Below are 16,904 nucleotides of genomic sequence, written 5' to 3' on the forward strand. Positions count from 1 at the left end.
CTCACGGATGTGTGAATGTAGCCTAATAGTTATAAACTCTGATATAAAAGCAGCTCACTGATGAATTCTCAGTTAACTCATTGTGCAGCCGGCAATGACAGTGTTAAGCGGGCTTTACACGCTACGACATCGCTAGCAATTGCTAGCGATATCGAGCGTGTAAGCACCCGCTCCCGTCGTGTGTGCGATATCATGTGTTTGCTGCCGTCGCGAACATTATCGCTAATGCAGCGTCACACGCACTTACCTGGTCGGCGGCGTCGCTGTGACTGCCGAACAATCCCTCCCTCAAGGGGGAGGGACGTTCGGCATCACAGCGACGTCACCGCGACATCACTAAGCAGCCGGCCAATCAAAGCGGAGGGGCGGAGATGAGCGGGACGTAACATCCCGCCCACCTCCTTCCTTACGCATTGCGGCCGGCGGCAGGTAAGGCTGCTTTCACACTACGTTTTTTTAACATGCGTCCTGAATGTTTTTTTAATGCAAAAACGGATCCAGTGCAAATGCGTTTTCATTTCAATGCATTTGCAATGGACTTGCGTCAACATGCGTTCACATGCGTTTGCATACGTTATAGTAAGGATCCAGCGACTTTTTTAACATTTTTCAAAAACGCTACTTGTAGCGTTTTTGAGCTGCATCCAAATACTGCAAATTGCTGGATCCTGACTATACTGTATGCAAACGTATGTGAACGCTGGCATGCTGATAGACAGGATCCTGCTTGCTCTACTGAGCATGCCCAGAAACCAGCCTCGGGTGATCAGTCCCTCTCTATCTCTCTCCCCCTCCCTCTCCCCCCCTTCCTCTCTCTCTCTCCCCCTCCCTCTCTGCCCCTCCCTCCCTCTCCTCTCTCTCCCCCACCTGAGAGCTGCAGACACTCTTAACCAAGATAAATATCGGGTAACCAAGCAAAGCGCTTCTCTTAGTTACCTGATGTTTACATTGGTTACGTGTGCAGGGAGCAGGCAGCCCGGCTCCTAGCACCTGCGGATGCTCGTAACCAAGGTAAATATCGGGTATCCAAGCAAGTTACCCGATGTTTACCTTGGTTACGAGCCTCCGCAGCTGTCAGAAGCCGGCTCCCAGTTTATCACATTCAGTTCCCCTCACTCCCGATCACATGACTCCAATGCCCGCCCATAAACTTAAAGTGACAGGATCCTGCAAAATAACACATGCGTTTGCATGCGTTTTTTTGCTGTAAAAGCAGGATCCGCTTTTACAGCAAAAAAACGTTCATGACGCATGTTAAAAAAACGTAGTGTGAAAGCAGCCTAAGGAGACGTTCCTCGCTCCTGCGGTGTCACACACAGCGATGTGTGCTGCTGCAGGAGCGACGAACAACATCGATAATCAACCATTACCGATTTTTGGTTTTGTGACGACCTCTCCATGGTGAACGATTTTCACCATTTTTGAGGTCGCTTAAGGTCGCTGGTGTCACACGCTGCGATATTGTTAATGACGCCGGATGTGCGTCACTAACAACGTGACCCCGACGATAAAACATTAACGATATCGTAGCGTGTAAAGCCCCCTTTAGGCCTTCTTCATATATTTGTGTTTAAACACATAAGTGAAAAATGGTTCAGGTGTCTTCAGTGTTTTGGGTCAGTGTGACATCCGTGTTTCTGCTATTAGTGTTTTTCACAGATGGATCATTAACTACATAGATTACAGAGTTCCTCCTATACTTTGTAATGCTACACACATACAGCATACATGGTACACTGATGACATCCATGTGCTGTACGTGTGTTTCACGGACCCATAGACTGGTATTGGCCCTTGTCATCCATGCTGCCCAAAACAAAACGGCCATGTCTCCGGGTGTTTTGTACATACACAAAGTCCATGTAAATACACAGATATGTCAATGACACCATAGATCATGGGAACGTGCTGTATTCGTGAAAGAAAAAAACCAGATGATTCATGTACTGGAAACACGGACGAGTGAAGGAGTAGAAGACAGAAGGCACATTATAAGTCAATTATACAAATGAATTATAGCTAAAAATCTGCGCATTTAAGTAAATATTTGCTCCCTGAAGAAGTCTATGTCCTTCACACAGATTTAAAAATGGCTGCTTACAATTTTAAACCCATTTCACACATGAGAACATCCCAAATAAGTGGATTATTCTCACAGTTTTTCAGAGAATGGATACAATGGTATCAATATCACAGCCGTGAAGAGTCAGCTCTGTATGGGTATAGCCTATAGCACTGGCAGACACTGACAGAAGAGGGCCCCACTGCAAGAACAGTACATGGGCCCTATAACGCCAAGTGCCTCATCGTAATGCACAATTCCATCTTCTTTGGTGGTAAAAATGGACACTTACCTCTGGGATTCCTGTGTGGCCTCCTTACCTCTGGGACCCCTGTGCGACCCCCTTACCTCTTGGGCCCCTGTGCGTCCCCCTTACCTCTGGGGCCCCTGTGCGTCCCCCTTACCTCTGGGACCCCTGTGGAACCCCCTTACTTCTGGGACCCCTGTGTGGCCCCCTTACCTCTGGGGCCCCTGTGCAGCCCCCTTACCTCTGGAACCCCTGTGCGGCCCCTTTACCTCTGGAACCCCTGTGCGGCCCCCTTACCTCTGGGGCCCCTGTGCAGCCCCCTTACCTCTGGGGCCCCTGTGCAGCGGCACCAATGATATGTCCGCCCCTAAACATGAATAAGAATATTTTTATCCACTAACATAAGCGAAGAACACTCCCAACAGATGCTGAGAAGTGGAGGGTGGGATGAAGCCTCCATTGTTACCAGGTTTCTATAACTGTGTTCTCTTTTTCAGGGAGTGTCCAAGCTGTAAAAGGGGAGGCCAGTGATGAAGATGAGGAGACAGAGTTTTTTGATGCCATGGAGGACGCACCAGCCTTTATCACAGTAACAACTGACCCCAAACAACACAGGTAGCTTTAATACATCTCTTGTAAAGCCATATACAATTCACGGCCACTTCTGCCAGAACATGGGCATATCTACTGTAAACTAATGCTGGCTGTCAGTCAGTGCCGGCGTGTGGTTATAGCACAGTGCACAGAGCAGTGATGGAAGCTGCAATGGTGCCACCTCCATGACTGAAAGCCAAATGCTGCCGGAAAATATAAAGTTAATTTCCTCCCAGCAGTGGGACTTTCAGTGCTGGCGTCTTGCAGCTTCAGCACGCTATTATCTGCAGGTAAACCCCATATATGTAAATTAATAATAGCGTTTTTTTTACAACAGGTTCCCTTTAAATAAAAAGGTCCTTATCGTTGCAATAGTATAACAAGTGAATTGAACAGGAATTGGTCAGCAGTGTTTTGCTATTTAATCTGAGAGCAGCATAATATAGGGGCTGTGATCTGATTCCAGGAATATCAAACCTATTAGGCTGTGTGCTGTAGCTTCAATACAATCAGTGTTTTATGAGCAGGAAATTATCACTAGAAAACTTAAGGCCCCGTTACACACAATGACATCGCTAACGAGATATCGCTGAGGTCACGGAATTCGTGACGCACATCCAGCCTCGTTAGCGACGTCGTTGCGTGTGACACGAGCGACCTCGAACGATCCCAAATACTCACAAAATCGTTGTTTCTTGACACGTCGTTCATTTTCCAAATATCGTTGCTCGTTCTTGACACAGGTTGTTCGTCGTTCCTGAGGCAGCACACATCGCTACGTGTGACACCCCAGGAACGACGAACAACAGCGTTCCTGCATCCTCCAGCAACGAGGTGTGAGTGACGTTCATGCAGCTGCTCTCCGCCCCTCCGCTTCTATTGGTGGCCTGCTGTGTGACGTCGCTGTGACGCCGCACGAACCACCCCCTTAAAAAAGAGGTTGTTTGCCGGCCACAGCGACGTCGTTAGCAAGGTAAGTTCGTGTGACGCGTACCTGCGATATTGTTCGCCATGAGCAGCGATTTGCCCGTGGCGCACGAACTATGAGGGAGGGTGCGATCACTAGCGATGTCGCTGCGTGTAAAGCAGCCTTTAGTCTCACATGCAGCCCAGTCAGACAAGTCTGTATTACCCCTCCCCTGCCAATGATTGGCTGCTTGCTGACCATATACTGTATACACACTAAGCTGCCAATCAGGGGTGTGGGTGGGTTATATACAGCTCAGAAATTGAATCCAAACCACAACTAGCATCCCAGTATACAGTAATACATTGGAGGAATCAGTCTCTCTGCCCCTACATCATACAGCTCTCAGGTTACATAACAAAACCTATAGGGACAGGATCTGATGATGATAGGCAGCGAATTATTAACCTGTCTTCATACACTTTATCTAGTGATGAAGAAAAGGTGCTGGCTTCCGGCTTAACATTTGTTCCGACCACACGGTGCGATCCGTTCTTATGGATTAAAGATATTAATTTGTTTCTCAGAAAATTGAAGTGGAAGAAACATTTTGTAATCAATGACAGAATTAAATGTCAACAATTGGGTATTCCTCTCGAATCCCTCAGTGATGTTAGGGTTTTGGCTGGACTTGCACAGGAGAGTGACCGTGAAATAGGGGAGGGTCCTTTTTTAGAATTAAGACCTAAGAGCCTACGATTACCACCACCTGGAGAATACAGTAACATTGACATATTTGCTAAACTGATCTCGGCTGAGATCAGTAAAGTAAACCCGAAAAAGAGCTGCTGTGAGGCCAATCTGGGGCAGTTGGAAAGGGAAGCATTATTATCCCTGGAAAAGAACAAAAACATCGTAATTAAGTCTTCCGATAAAGGAGGGAACACAGTTTTTCTTGATGTAGAAAAATACAGGGGTATGTGTTACTCTATTCTCCATGACTCTGAGACATATGAGATATTGAGGGGGGATCCTACCAAGGATTATGCCCGTGAACTGTTGGAAATTTTGACACATGCATTGGACGACCTGCTAATCTCCAAAAGTGAACTAGACTTTATGTATCTGAAATATCCGAGAATAGCAACGTTCTATTCACTTCCAAAGATACATAAAGGCATCGTGCCATTGAAAGGTCGACCTATAGTCTCTGGTATAGAGGCACTGTGTCAGAATGTTAGTGTATATCTGGACAAACTTCTGCGCCCTTTTATGACATCATTGCCATCATACATTAGGGATACTGCTGATCTAATTGGGCATCATAACATCTTAATTATAAAATTGTTGAGGTTTGTTCTAGGACACAACTAGTTCCTGTTTAACAGGAAGTTCTACCACCAACTCAGGGGCACAGCAATGGAGAGCACATGTGCCCCCACATATGCTAATTTGCTCCAGGGTTGGTGGGAGGACACAGTTGTCTTTAGGGACGAGGATGTCATCTGGACCCCCAGGATTCTATTCTGGGGGAGGTACATTGATGACATCCTCGTCCTATGGTCAGGTGACCAACACTCCTTCAGGTCGTTCATGGAACACCTTAATGTGAACAATCTCAATCTGAGATTTACTTCGGAGATAGGGGGTGACAGGATTTCCTTTTTGGATCTATATATTAAGAGGAATCAGGATGGCTATTTGGATACGACTATCTATAGGAAACCCACGGCAACCAACAGCTTGCTACGATGGGAGAGCTGTCACCCTACAAACCTGAAGAGAGGCATCCCAAAGGGACAGTTCCTTCGATTGCGGAGGAACTGTTCAATTTTGGGAGACTTTCAGGTACAATTCAATAATCTCAGACGCATGTTCAGAGACAGAGGGTATCCGATGGGGGTGATCAATAAGGCTTACAACTTCGCCAGAGGTAGAAATAGGACTGAACTGATTGTGCCCCGACAGAAGACTGAGACTGATGGCCTGACTAGACTGATCGGTACCTATGACGATCAAACAGACAGAATTATGGATATCTAGAGGCGGCATTGGAACATCTTACGGGCAGACCTGGACCTAGTGGATACTTTGACTACTAAACCTTCTGTCACTTTCAGGAAAGGAAGGTCAATACGGGACCATTTGGTCCATAGCCATTTCGAATCACCAAAACCTGTAGGGACATGGCTAGACAGGAGACCTATTGGGACCTTTAGATGTGGTTCTTATAGTTTCTGTAGGTTTCTTGATCCTTCAAAAACGTTTACGAGTGCTGTGACAGGGAGAGTATTTGTCAATAGAGATTTTGCGAACTGTAAGACTACAGGCGTGGTATATATGTGCACCTGCCAATGTCCCAAAAATTATGTGGGTAAAACCAAGAGAGAGCTAAGAGTAAGGATAGGGGAGCACATTGGGGACATTCTTCACAAAAAAGACACTGCGCTAGCCCGGCATGTAGTCCAGTATCATAATGGGGACACAAAAGTGTCCTATTTAAAGCAATTGAGACTGTCCAGAAACATGAAAGACTGGGTGACTGGAATAGGTTAATACTTCAGAGGGAAACTAGGTGGATTTACTTGCTGCGGAGTATGAGCCCGGATGGTATAAATGAACAGCTTAATTTCACGAGTTTTATATAATCTATGAACTCTCCGCATAAAAAATGATATTTGGTAGTGATAGGACCCCCTTTTTTACATTTACTTACAAGAGATGATTTATCTATTGGAGTGGGCAGGAATGCCTTTGTGCTTATTGTCCTGATTGGACGAGCAAGTGTTAATGTGTGGCGATTAAATTATATCGCCTTTATTCTGTTTGTTTATTATAAATAGCCCGATCGGACTCTCTGGGCCCTTGATTATTGATTTTTATGATCTGCCTATAATATATTATAAAAACTTCCTCACGGAACGGTACTTCTGGGTTGTTAATGGAGGAGGTTCACAGGTGGAGCGCACTGTGTGTTCCACATGTCGTGACTTCCGGTGTGACGTCCAGGGCCTGGGACAGCGAGCGTGGCCTTGTGGGTTACCTTGGTTTCCTGTGTGACGTCAGACGGACCTGCCACCAGAAGTAACCGCACGCGAATTGGCGCGGAGGTTTAAAATATATGGACGGTAAGCTTCCTGGAGGTGGGGTGATACGGGGCCGACTGAGCTGATTTAAGTAGAGGTGGTTTATGGTATGGTGAGACATTATCCGTGACACCATCAATGAGATAGGACCCAGACTGTACGGTCCTGTGTGACGCCACCAGTCACATTAACAACCGGATTCCCACTGTGTTACCGGTCATGTGGACTTATAATCTGAACATCTCCTGATGAACCCCCAGATACCCTGAGGGAGAAACGCGCTGGGATGGATAAGTACTATAATTCTATATATATGTGCAGTCACTGAGGTATTGCAGGACTCTCAGTGTATGTGTATTAACATGTTCCTTGGGATATAAGAATAATTCTTACCCTGAAGGGAGCAATTTTATCTGAACCTTATCTATATCATATAGTTGGTCTAATCTACCTTGTGTGATACTTTTTTGGCCATAGAGAGTTGTTACCTGACAACCACTTGACCTGCACATTACACGTACACAATTTATGGTGATGGTGGTAGTGTATTGTAGATTGGAGGGTCAGTAAGGGACAGCCGCCGAGGAGCGGGGGCACCGAGTGTTAGGGTGTTTACACTCCGCTGGTAGGTAGGGGAAACTCATAGGGCTAGTATTAGCCTACCCCCACCGCCATCCAATATCTCTAACATCGATATCTGGCGCACTTGTCCCTCTCACCTATCCATTCACCTTTTAGTGGCTATTTATGTGACTGCACTGACAGTTATTTTAGTGAATTGACTAATAAAGATTGGTATTTTAAATAGGAATTTTTTTCATGGTTTGCTGATTGCTGGATTCCTTCTTTCTACTACTTTTGTGGTATACTTTTTACATAGTAAAACCTGTAGGCAGATTCCCCTAAAAAATAAAAGTAATAAAAAACAATATTCAGGGAAACAGTGGGAATCAAATAAAATCTAAAACTGGCCACTTTCGACTTTGTGACCGGTCCTCTTCAAGGAACTGAATGTGTGATCTGATTGTAGTCACACGTCGCAGGCTCTGCGGTCTTTGTACCGTTCCCCTGCTGTAATTCTTCTATTTTTTCTTACAATATTGCCTGGAGAGAGATTTTTTAGATATGATGAAATATCTATCCAGGGAATTTGTGCACAGCATCTGCCCGCTTGTCATGATGGCTTTCTGTCTGGATGCCTGCAGACGTCTGACATGCCACACTCCCAGAATTCCTCACTTCTATGTATAGACCAGGGATGGGCCGTGTTCACACTCCAAGACTCAAAAGCTGGAAATGTTCTCAACCCACGTGTACTCTTATGTCTTATGTTTCCACTGCTCTAAAGCTTATTTTAATTATATTATCAGAATATATTATTATTATGTGTAATTTAGTACAAGGAATCTTACAGTAAACCAATAATCGGCCATATTTAGGTCATATGACTTATTTTCAGTACTTATGATTCTGGCACAGCTGACTATATATCGCAGCCTATAGTATTTCCCGCTATGCACATGATCATGACCAATTGGCTGAATATCTGTTTATTTCAGTGGGGGATAAGCTAATAATATGGGCATACCGATCCTTTCTATTGAAAGTCCCCAGACCCATGAGATCACAGCCAATCACACTGACATCAGTGACGTCCTGCTTAGCAGGTAGCGGTGCGCTCCTGAATAACTGACCGGTCAGATCATGGTTACGGCCCAAGCTGTGCGCTCTCATGCTGCATTGGCAACTTTGGTCGGCAGCATCGGAGACATGCAGGGGCTCTGAAGATGGCCGGACCCTGCCATTCAGAGAGGGCCTCTGAGTAGCACTTACAGCTGTATAGCAAATAATTCCCTAATTCCTTTATTCCCTATAAGACGTATGTGACAGTAATGTATTTGAATGTGTATTCGCAGGCGTTCTGGCAGCAATCTGAGCAGTGCAAGTGGAGGCCACCCTGATGATTGGCATTTAGATGACAATGTAAGTACCGTATATTATCACAAAAATAATCACTTTACAGAGAAACCAGCACAGCCAGTTCTACCCCAGTAAGAATGGGTCTGATGTAACCCACACATGACCAGTATACAGTGTGTGTCCACCCATATCTTGTCCGCTGACATTAACATGAGAACAGCAGCATCTGTAGGCATAGAAGTGGTGTCTATGTATAGTAAAGTAGCCATGAGCTACGCAATGAAACCACCTATAGCGCCACCTGGTGGAAAACAACGGAGTTAGGATTTTTATATCGAAAACGGAACGAGATAGAGAAGAAAAGTGAATTACAAAGTTGTAGGGCATCATCAGTTCAATACGAATTGACACCTTGCATACAGAAATGTTATGACTAGAACGTGTAAAACTCACAAGGCTTCGGACGTGAAGCGATACCTCATGGAGACCTTCCTACACGTCATTGGGTATGGTGGCAGCGTGGAGTGGCCTCCATGCTCACCTGACCTGACCCCATTAGACTTCTTTCTGTGAGGTCACATCAGACAGCAGGTGTATGCGACCCCTCCACCAACATTGCAGGACCTACGGCGACATATCACAGATGCTTGTGCAAATGTGTCACCTACCATATTGCACAATGTGCAGCAAGATACAGTATGCTGTCCAGAGTCCAGATGTGCATTGCAGCTGACGGTGGCCACTTTGAGCATCAAAGTTAATTGAGCGCCATATGCGTGACCAGCATTCATTGTTTAGGGGGGTCATGGGTTTCATATCATAGCATTTCTGTATGCAAGGTGTCGATTCGTATTGAATTGATGATGCCCTACAATTTTTTAATTCACTTTTTTTCTCTAGCTCGTTCCGTTTTCGAGATAAAAATGCTAACTCCGTTGTTTTCCACCAGATGGCGCAATAGATGGTTTCATTGCGTAGTGCATGGCTACTTTACTATACCTAGACACCACTTCTATTCCTATAGGTGTCGCCATGCTCAAGTTAATGGGGGTGGACAGGATATGGGTGGACACACTGTATAGATCCTACTCACATTGGCCATTTTAAAGCACCCAGGGTCACATTTGGTTAAAATGTTACTCTCTGTGGAGCACGAGACAATTATCAGATGTCGCTGATGCCACTTCTCTTTATCGGGACACAAATCATACGAGAATTTATTCCCCTAAGTGACATGGCAGCTCCTTTACACATTAGTTGACTTGAATTTCTTGCTCAGAATGCCGGGATCCACTAGAAATCAATGTCTAGTCAACCATCAATAAACAATATCACATTAATTTAGACCAAATCTGTACTTTCTACTGCATTGGTAGAAATACACATAGGAGTTTGTATGTTCTCACCGTTTTTGTGTGGGTTTCCTCCGGAGTCTCCGGTTTCCTCCCACACTCTAAAGACATACTGATAGGGAATGTAGATTGTGAGCCCCAATGGGGACAGTGATAATCACATCTGTAAAGTGCTGTAGAATTATTAGCGCTATATAAGTGAGTAAAATAAATAAATACATAAATAAATAGATATATGGGTTGAAATAGACCCATCTTGTTTAACTTTCCCTGATGTTTGATGTAACCTGACATACATTGCATTACAATGAACTGTATCACTGATGGGTAATGTCTCTATTTTATACCTCTTGCTTAGGTATTCCATAGCTCACACGAAAGCAGCTACTATGACTCTAAACGCAAAGATCTCTTACCAAGAAAGAGGAGAAGGACTCGGATTCCAGACAAACCAAACTACAGCCTTAATCTCTGGAGCATAATGAAAAACTGCATAGGAAAAGAGCTATCCAAGATCCCCATGCCTGTAAGTGAGACGCCCCGTCTGCTTATCAATAGACATGTTTATTCCAGACATTTCTACTCATCTACAGTGCCTACAAGTAGTATTCAACCCCCTGCAGATTTAGCAGGTTTGATAAGATGCAAATAAGTTAGAGCCTGCAAACTTCAAACAAGAGCAGGATTTATTAACAGATGCATAAATCTTACAAACCAACAAGTTATGTTGCTCAGTTAAATTTTAATAAATTTTCAACATAAAAGTGTGGGTCAATTATTATTCAACCCCTAGGTGTAATATTTTGTGGAATAACCCTTGTTTGCAATTACAGCTAATAATCGTCTTTTATAAGACCTGATCAGGCTGGCACAGGTCTCTGGATTTATCTTGGCCCACTCCTCCATGCAGATCTTCTCCAAGTTATCTAGGTTCTTTGGGTGTCTCATGTGGACTTTAATCTTGAGCTCCTTCCACAAGTTTTCAATTGGGTTAAGGTCAGGAGACTGACTAGGCCACTGCAACACCTTGATTTTTTCCCTCTTGAACCAGGCCTTGGTTTTCTTGGCTGTGTGCTTTGTGTCGTTGTCTTGTTGGAAGATGAAATGATGACCCATCTTAAGATTCTTGATGGAGGAGCGGAGGTTCTTGGCCAAAATCTCCAGGTAGGCCGTGCTATCCATCTTCCCATGGATGCGGACCAGATGGCCAGGCCCCTTGGCTGAGAAGCAGCCCCACAGCATGATGCTGCCACCACCATGCTTGACTGTAGGGATGGTATTCTTGGGGTCGTATGCAGTGCCATCCAGTCTTCAAACGTCACGTGTGTGGTTGGCACCAAAGATCTCGATCTTGGTCTCTTCAGACCAGAGAACCTTGAACCAGTCTGTCTCAGAGTCCTCCAAGTGATCATGAGCAAACTGTAGACGAGCCTTGACATGACGCTTTGAAAGTAAAGGTACCTTATGGGCTCGTCTGGAACGGAGACCATTGCGGTGGAGTACGTTACTTATGGTATTGACTGAAACCAATGTCCCCACTGCCATGAGATCTTCCCGGAGCTCCTTCCTTGTTGTCCTTGGGTTAGCCTTGACTCTTCGGACAAGCCTGGCCTCGGCACGGGTGGAAACTTTCAAAGGCTGTCCAGGCCGTGGAAGGCTAACAGTAGTTCCATAAGCCTTTCACTTCCGGATGATGCTCCCAACAGTGGAGACAGGTAGGCCCAACTCCTTGGAAAGGGTTTTGTACCCCTTGCCAGCCTTGTGACCCTCCACGATCTTGTCTCTAATGGCCTTGGAATGCTCCTTTGTCTTTCCCATGTTGACCAAGTATGAGTGCTGTTCACAAGTTTGGGGAGGGTCTTAGTCAGAAAAGGCTGGAAAAAGAGATAATTAATCCAAACATGTGAAGCTCATTGTTCTTTGTGCCTGAAATACTTCTTAATACTTTAGGGGAACCAAACAAAATTCTTGTAGTTTGAGGGGTTGAATAATAAATGACCCTCTGAATAAACTTTTCACAATTTAAAAAAAAAAAATAAAAAAAGAAATAACATTCTTTTTTGCTGCAGTGCATTTCACACTTCCAGGCTGATCTACAGTCCAAATGTCACAATGCCAAGTTAATTCCGAATGTGTAAACCTGCTAAATCTGCAGGGGGTTGAATACTACTTGTAGGCACTGTATATACTGTTATCACTGGTATTGGAATTACTGGTCCTAAAATATTACTCTGATCGCTTCTAAAAAGTCCATGTGGTCAATATGCAATTAAAAAAGGTTGGCTAAGGTAATTTTACATAGGGCATCTACACCATGTTCCAAATTATTATGCAAATGATATTTTTCTCTGATTTTCCTAAATGGTTGGTGCAAATGACAGTCAGTCCAATAAAAGTCATCACCCGTTAGCGTATACATCGAATTTTATTAAAGAAACCTCCCAATGATAACAGTATAATCTTCAAAATAAAAAGAACTCAAAATGCACTGTTCCAAATTATTAGGCACTGTAGAGTTTCTAAACATTTTATATGTTTTAAAGATCTGAAAATGCTCATTTGTGGAATGTGCAGCATTAATTAGGAGGTCACAGTCACTGAAATAAAAAGCTATTTAAATCCAAAACATCCTAACAGGCCAAGTTACATGTAAACATAGGAAGCCTTCTTTGATATCACCTTCACAATTCTTTCATCCATTGCACTTGTGAGGTTTTTTTGGAGAGTTTCTGCTTGAAATTCTTTGCATGAAGTCAGAATAGCCTCCCAGAGCTGCTGTTTTGATGTGAACTGCCTCCCACCCTCATAGATCTTTTGCTTGATGATACTCCAAAGGTTCTCTATAGGGTTGAGGTCAGGGGAAGATGATGGCCACATCATGAGTTTATCTCCTTTTATGCCCATAGCAGCCAATGACAAAGAGGTATTCTTTGCAGCATGAGATGGTGCATTGTCATGTATGAAGATGATTTTGCTCCTGAAGGCACGTTTCTGCTTTTTGTACCATGGAAGAAAGTTGTCAGTCAGAAACTCTATATACTTTGCAGAGGTAATTTTCACACCTTCAGGAACCCTAAAGGGGCCTACCTGATGTCTCCCGATGACTCCGGCCCAAAACATGACTCCTCCACCTCATTGCTGACATCGCAGCCTTGTTGGGACATGGTGGCTATCCACCAACCATCCACTACTCCATCCATCTGGACCATCCAGGATTGCTCGACACTCATCAGTAAATAAGACTGTTTGAAAATTAGTCTTCAGGTATGTCTGGGCCCACTGCAACCTTTTCTGCTTGTGAGCACTGGTTAGGGGTGGCCGAATAGTAGGTTTATGCACCACAGCAAGCCTTTGAAGGATCCTACACCTTGAGGTTCGAGGGACTCCAGAGGCACCAGCAGCTTCAAATATCTGTTTGCTGGTTTGTAATGGCTTTTTAGCAGCTGCTCTCTTAATCCGATGAACTTGCCTGGCAGAAACCTTCACGAACACGTATGTGCTCAGAATCAGCCACAAATCTCTTCACAGTACGATGATCACGCTTACGTTTTTGTGAAATATCTAATGTTTTCATCCCTTGTCCAAGGCATTGCACTATTTGATGCTTTTCGGCAGCAGAGAGATCCTTTTTCTTTTCCATGTTACTTGAAAACTGTGGCCTGCTTAATATTGTGGAACATCCAGTTTTCCTTTTGTTGGGCTCACCTGGCAAACTAATTATCACAGGTATCTGATTTCAGTGATCCAAAGAACCCTGACACACAATACTATCAATGGGTTTCATTGAAAAAAAGACACTTAAATCCAATTTGCATAATAATTTGGAACATGGTGTATATACAGCATATCTATAAAAAGAGACCTGAAACACAAGTTATAACTGCTTAGCTGCCATCTTTTTAGATGCTGTGTGCAAAATCTTGCCTTCAGGAGAGATGGTCTTATGCTTATTGGTGACCTATTATGGTGTGTTGCCATACATTTTCCCAAAAATGCTGAGTGAGAGAGAGAGCAATACACAGTATATGGGATAAAAACTGTCATATATTAATATACTGTTCCATGTTATTGACTGCAATGCTATATAGTGTCCGCCATACAATGTCATCAGTGGTGCGCTTTTCAGGTCACCTACACACGTGGTCAAAATTATTGGTATTCTTCGTTTAATGAAAGAAAAACCCACAATGGTCAGAGAAATAACGAATCTGACAAAAGTAAAAATAAAATAAAAATCTATGAAAATGAACAAATGAAAGTCAGACATTGCTTTTCTGCTTCCACTGAATTTTTTTTTAAAATAAAACTCTTGAACTAGGCCTGGACAGAAATGATGGTTTCCTCCTTAACAATATTTTGTTGCACAACCTTTTGAGGCAATCACTGCAATCAAACGATTCCTGTAACTGTCAATGAGGCTTTTGCTCCTCTCGACAGGTATTTTTGCCACTCCTCAAGAGCAAACTGCTCCAGTTGTCTCGTGTTTGTAGGTTGCCTTTTCCAGATGGCATATTTCAGCTCTTTCCAAAGATGCTCAATAGGATTTAGGTCAGGGCTCATAGAAGGCCACTTCAGAATAGTCCAATGTTTTCCTCTTAGCTATTCTTGGGTGTTTTTAGCTGTATGTTTTGGGTCATTATCCTGTTGCAAGACCCTTGACCAGCGACTGAGACCAAGCTTTCTGACACTGGACAGCACATTTCTCTCTAGAATCCCTTGATAGTCTTGAGATTTCATTGTACCCTGCATAGATTCAAGACACCCTGTGCCAGATGCAGCAATGCAGCCCCAGAACATAACAGAGCCTCCTCCATGTTTCACAGTAGGGACAGTATTCTTTTCTTGATATGCCTCATTTTTCCGTTTGTGAAGATAGAGCTAATGTGCCTTGCCAAAAAGTTCAATTTTTGTCTCATCTGTCCATAGGACATTCTCCCAGAAGCTTTGTGGTTTGTCAACATGTAGTTTGGCAAATTTCAGTCTGGCTTTTTTATGATTTTCTTTCAACAATGGTGTCCTCCTTGGTCATCTCCCATGAAGTCCACTTTGGCTCAAACAATGACGGATGGTGCAATCTGACACTGATGTTTCTTGAACTTGAAGTTCACCTTTAATCTCTTTAGAAGTTTTTCTGGATTCTTTTGTTACCATTCATATTATCCGTCTCTGATTTGTCATCAATTTTCCTCCTGCGGCTATGTCCAGAGAGGTTGGCTACTGTCCCATGGATCTTAAATTTCTGAATAATATGTGCAACTGTAGTCACAGGAACATCAAGCTGCTTGGAGATGTCTTATAACCTTTACCTTTAACATGCTTGTCTATAATTTTCTTTCTAATCTCCCAAGACAACTCTTTCCTTTGCTTCCTCTGGTCCATGTTGAGTGTGGTACACACCATGTCACCAAACAGCACAGTGAGTATCTGTAGCCCTATATACAGGCCCAATGACTGATTTCAAGTTCGTAGACGCCTGTGATGCTAATTAGTGGACACACCTTGATTTAACATGTCCCTTTTGTCACATTTTCAAGGCTACCATCATTTCTATCTAGGCCTGTTTCATGAGTGTTTTTTTTTTTAATATCTGTGGAAGCATGGTTGAAAAGCAATGTCTGACTTTCATTTGTTCATTTTCATATATTTTTTATTTATTACTTTTGTTAGATTCAAGTTATTTCTGTAACCATTGTGGGTTTTCTTTCATTAAACGAGGGGTACCAAAAATTTTGACCATGTGTGTACCCTGTCCGGCCACACAGAGCCACATGCCTTGGTCATCGGGCAATTTTGTTGATATGATTATTAAAATAGGGCATTGCCTATATTTAGGACCAATATACTGTATGGTAATTACTATAAACAGAAGATGACTATATCACTGTAAATTGCAACCATTTACAGTAAAAATGCCACCTCCAAAGCATCTCATAAAAATCAGGACGAGGTGTAAGTGAACGTACCTCCCTCAATAGGCGAGATTTAATATTCACTATGTATGGGCTGCATCTTATCTGTACAGTGGAACCTTAGTTTACGAGAACAATCTGTTCTGGGAGTGTGCTTGTAAGCCAAGTTACTCGTCTAGCAAAGCAAAAGTTCCCATAGGAAATAATGCAAGCTCAGACAATTCGTTCCACAACTTGTGCAATGTCCCATCCTGTGCCATTCCACACACACACACACACACACAAACACGCACGCACGTACACACACATATTATGCTTTCTCTACCTTCCATTCCATCGCTGGCCTCATGGTTCTTGTAGTTCGCCGGTACAGGATGTGTATCGGGTAACCATCGCGACGATGGAGGAACTTCCGCTGCCAGAGTGCTGACGTCAAAGGCAGGAGCCGCTTGCCTCTGACTGGCTAGTGCTCTGCCTTTGAGTAGCGTCTGACAGCGGAAGTTCCTCCATTATCGCGATGGTTACCTGATACACATCCTGTACCGGTGAACTACAAGAACCATGAGGCCGGCGAGGGAACGGAAGGTAAGGTGAGCATAATATGTGTGTGTTTGTGTGGACTGCAAGAGCGGGTCAGAGCGTGGTTACAGTATGGAACCGGAAGTGTGTGCGGTGAGTATTTGCTCGTATGGCAAAGCTTGCTTGTAAACTGAGTTACAAAGTTACAGCAAGCTTTGCTCATATAGCGAAATGCTCGCACACCAAGTTTCTCGTAAACCGAGGTTCCACTATACGTTGTTTTTTTGGAATAAGATGCCGACCTCACG

At 43.8% G+C, this 16,904-nt stretch overlaps 1 protein-coding gene across 3 annotated transcripts in view; it reads left to right on the plus strand.

Annotated features, from left to right (window-relative positions):
- The window catches only part of OSBP2 (oxysterol binding protein 2), a 326,746-nt gene that overhangs the window by 239,111 nt on the left and 70,731 nt on the right, over window positions 1–16,904 (plus strand). For all 3 annotated transcript variants that reach the window (XM_075324438.1, XM_075324455.1, XM_075324447.1), the window contains 3 exons: window positions 2,807–2,924; window positions 8,813–8,879; window positions 10,527–10,694. In XM_075324438.1, coding sequence (XP_075180553.1) covers window positions 2,807–2,924; window positions 8,813–8,879; window positions 10,527–10,694 — 353 coding nt within the window. The remainder of the gene's footprint in view (window positions 1–2,806; window positions 2,925–8,812; window positions 8,880–10,526; window positions 10,695–16,904) is intronic.

This window comes from Anomaloglossus baeobatrachus, chromosome 1 (assembly GCF_048569485.1).
Source record: "Anomaloglossus baeobatrachus isolate aAnoBae1 chromosome 1, aAnoBae1.hap1, whole genome shotgun sequence".
NCBI lineage: Eukaryota > Metazoa > Chordata > Amphibia > Anura > Aromobatidae > Anomaloglossus > Anomaloglossus baeobatrachus.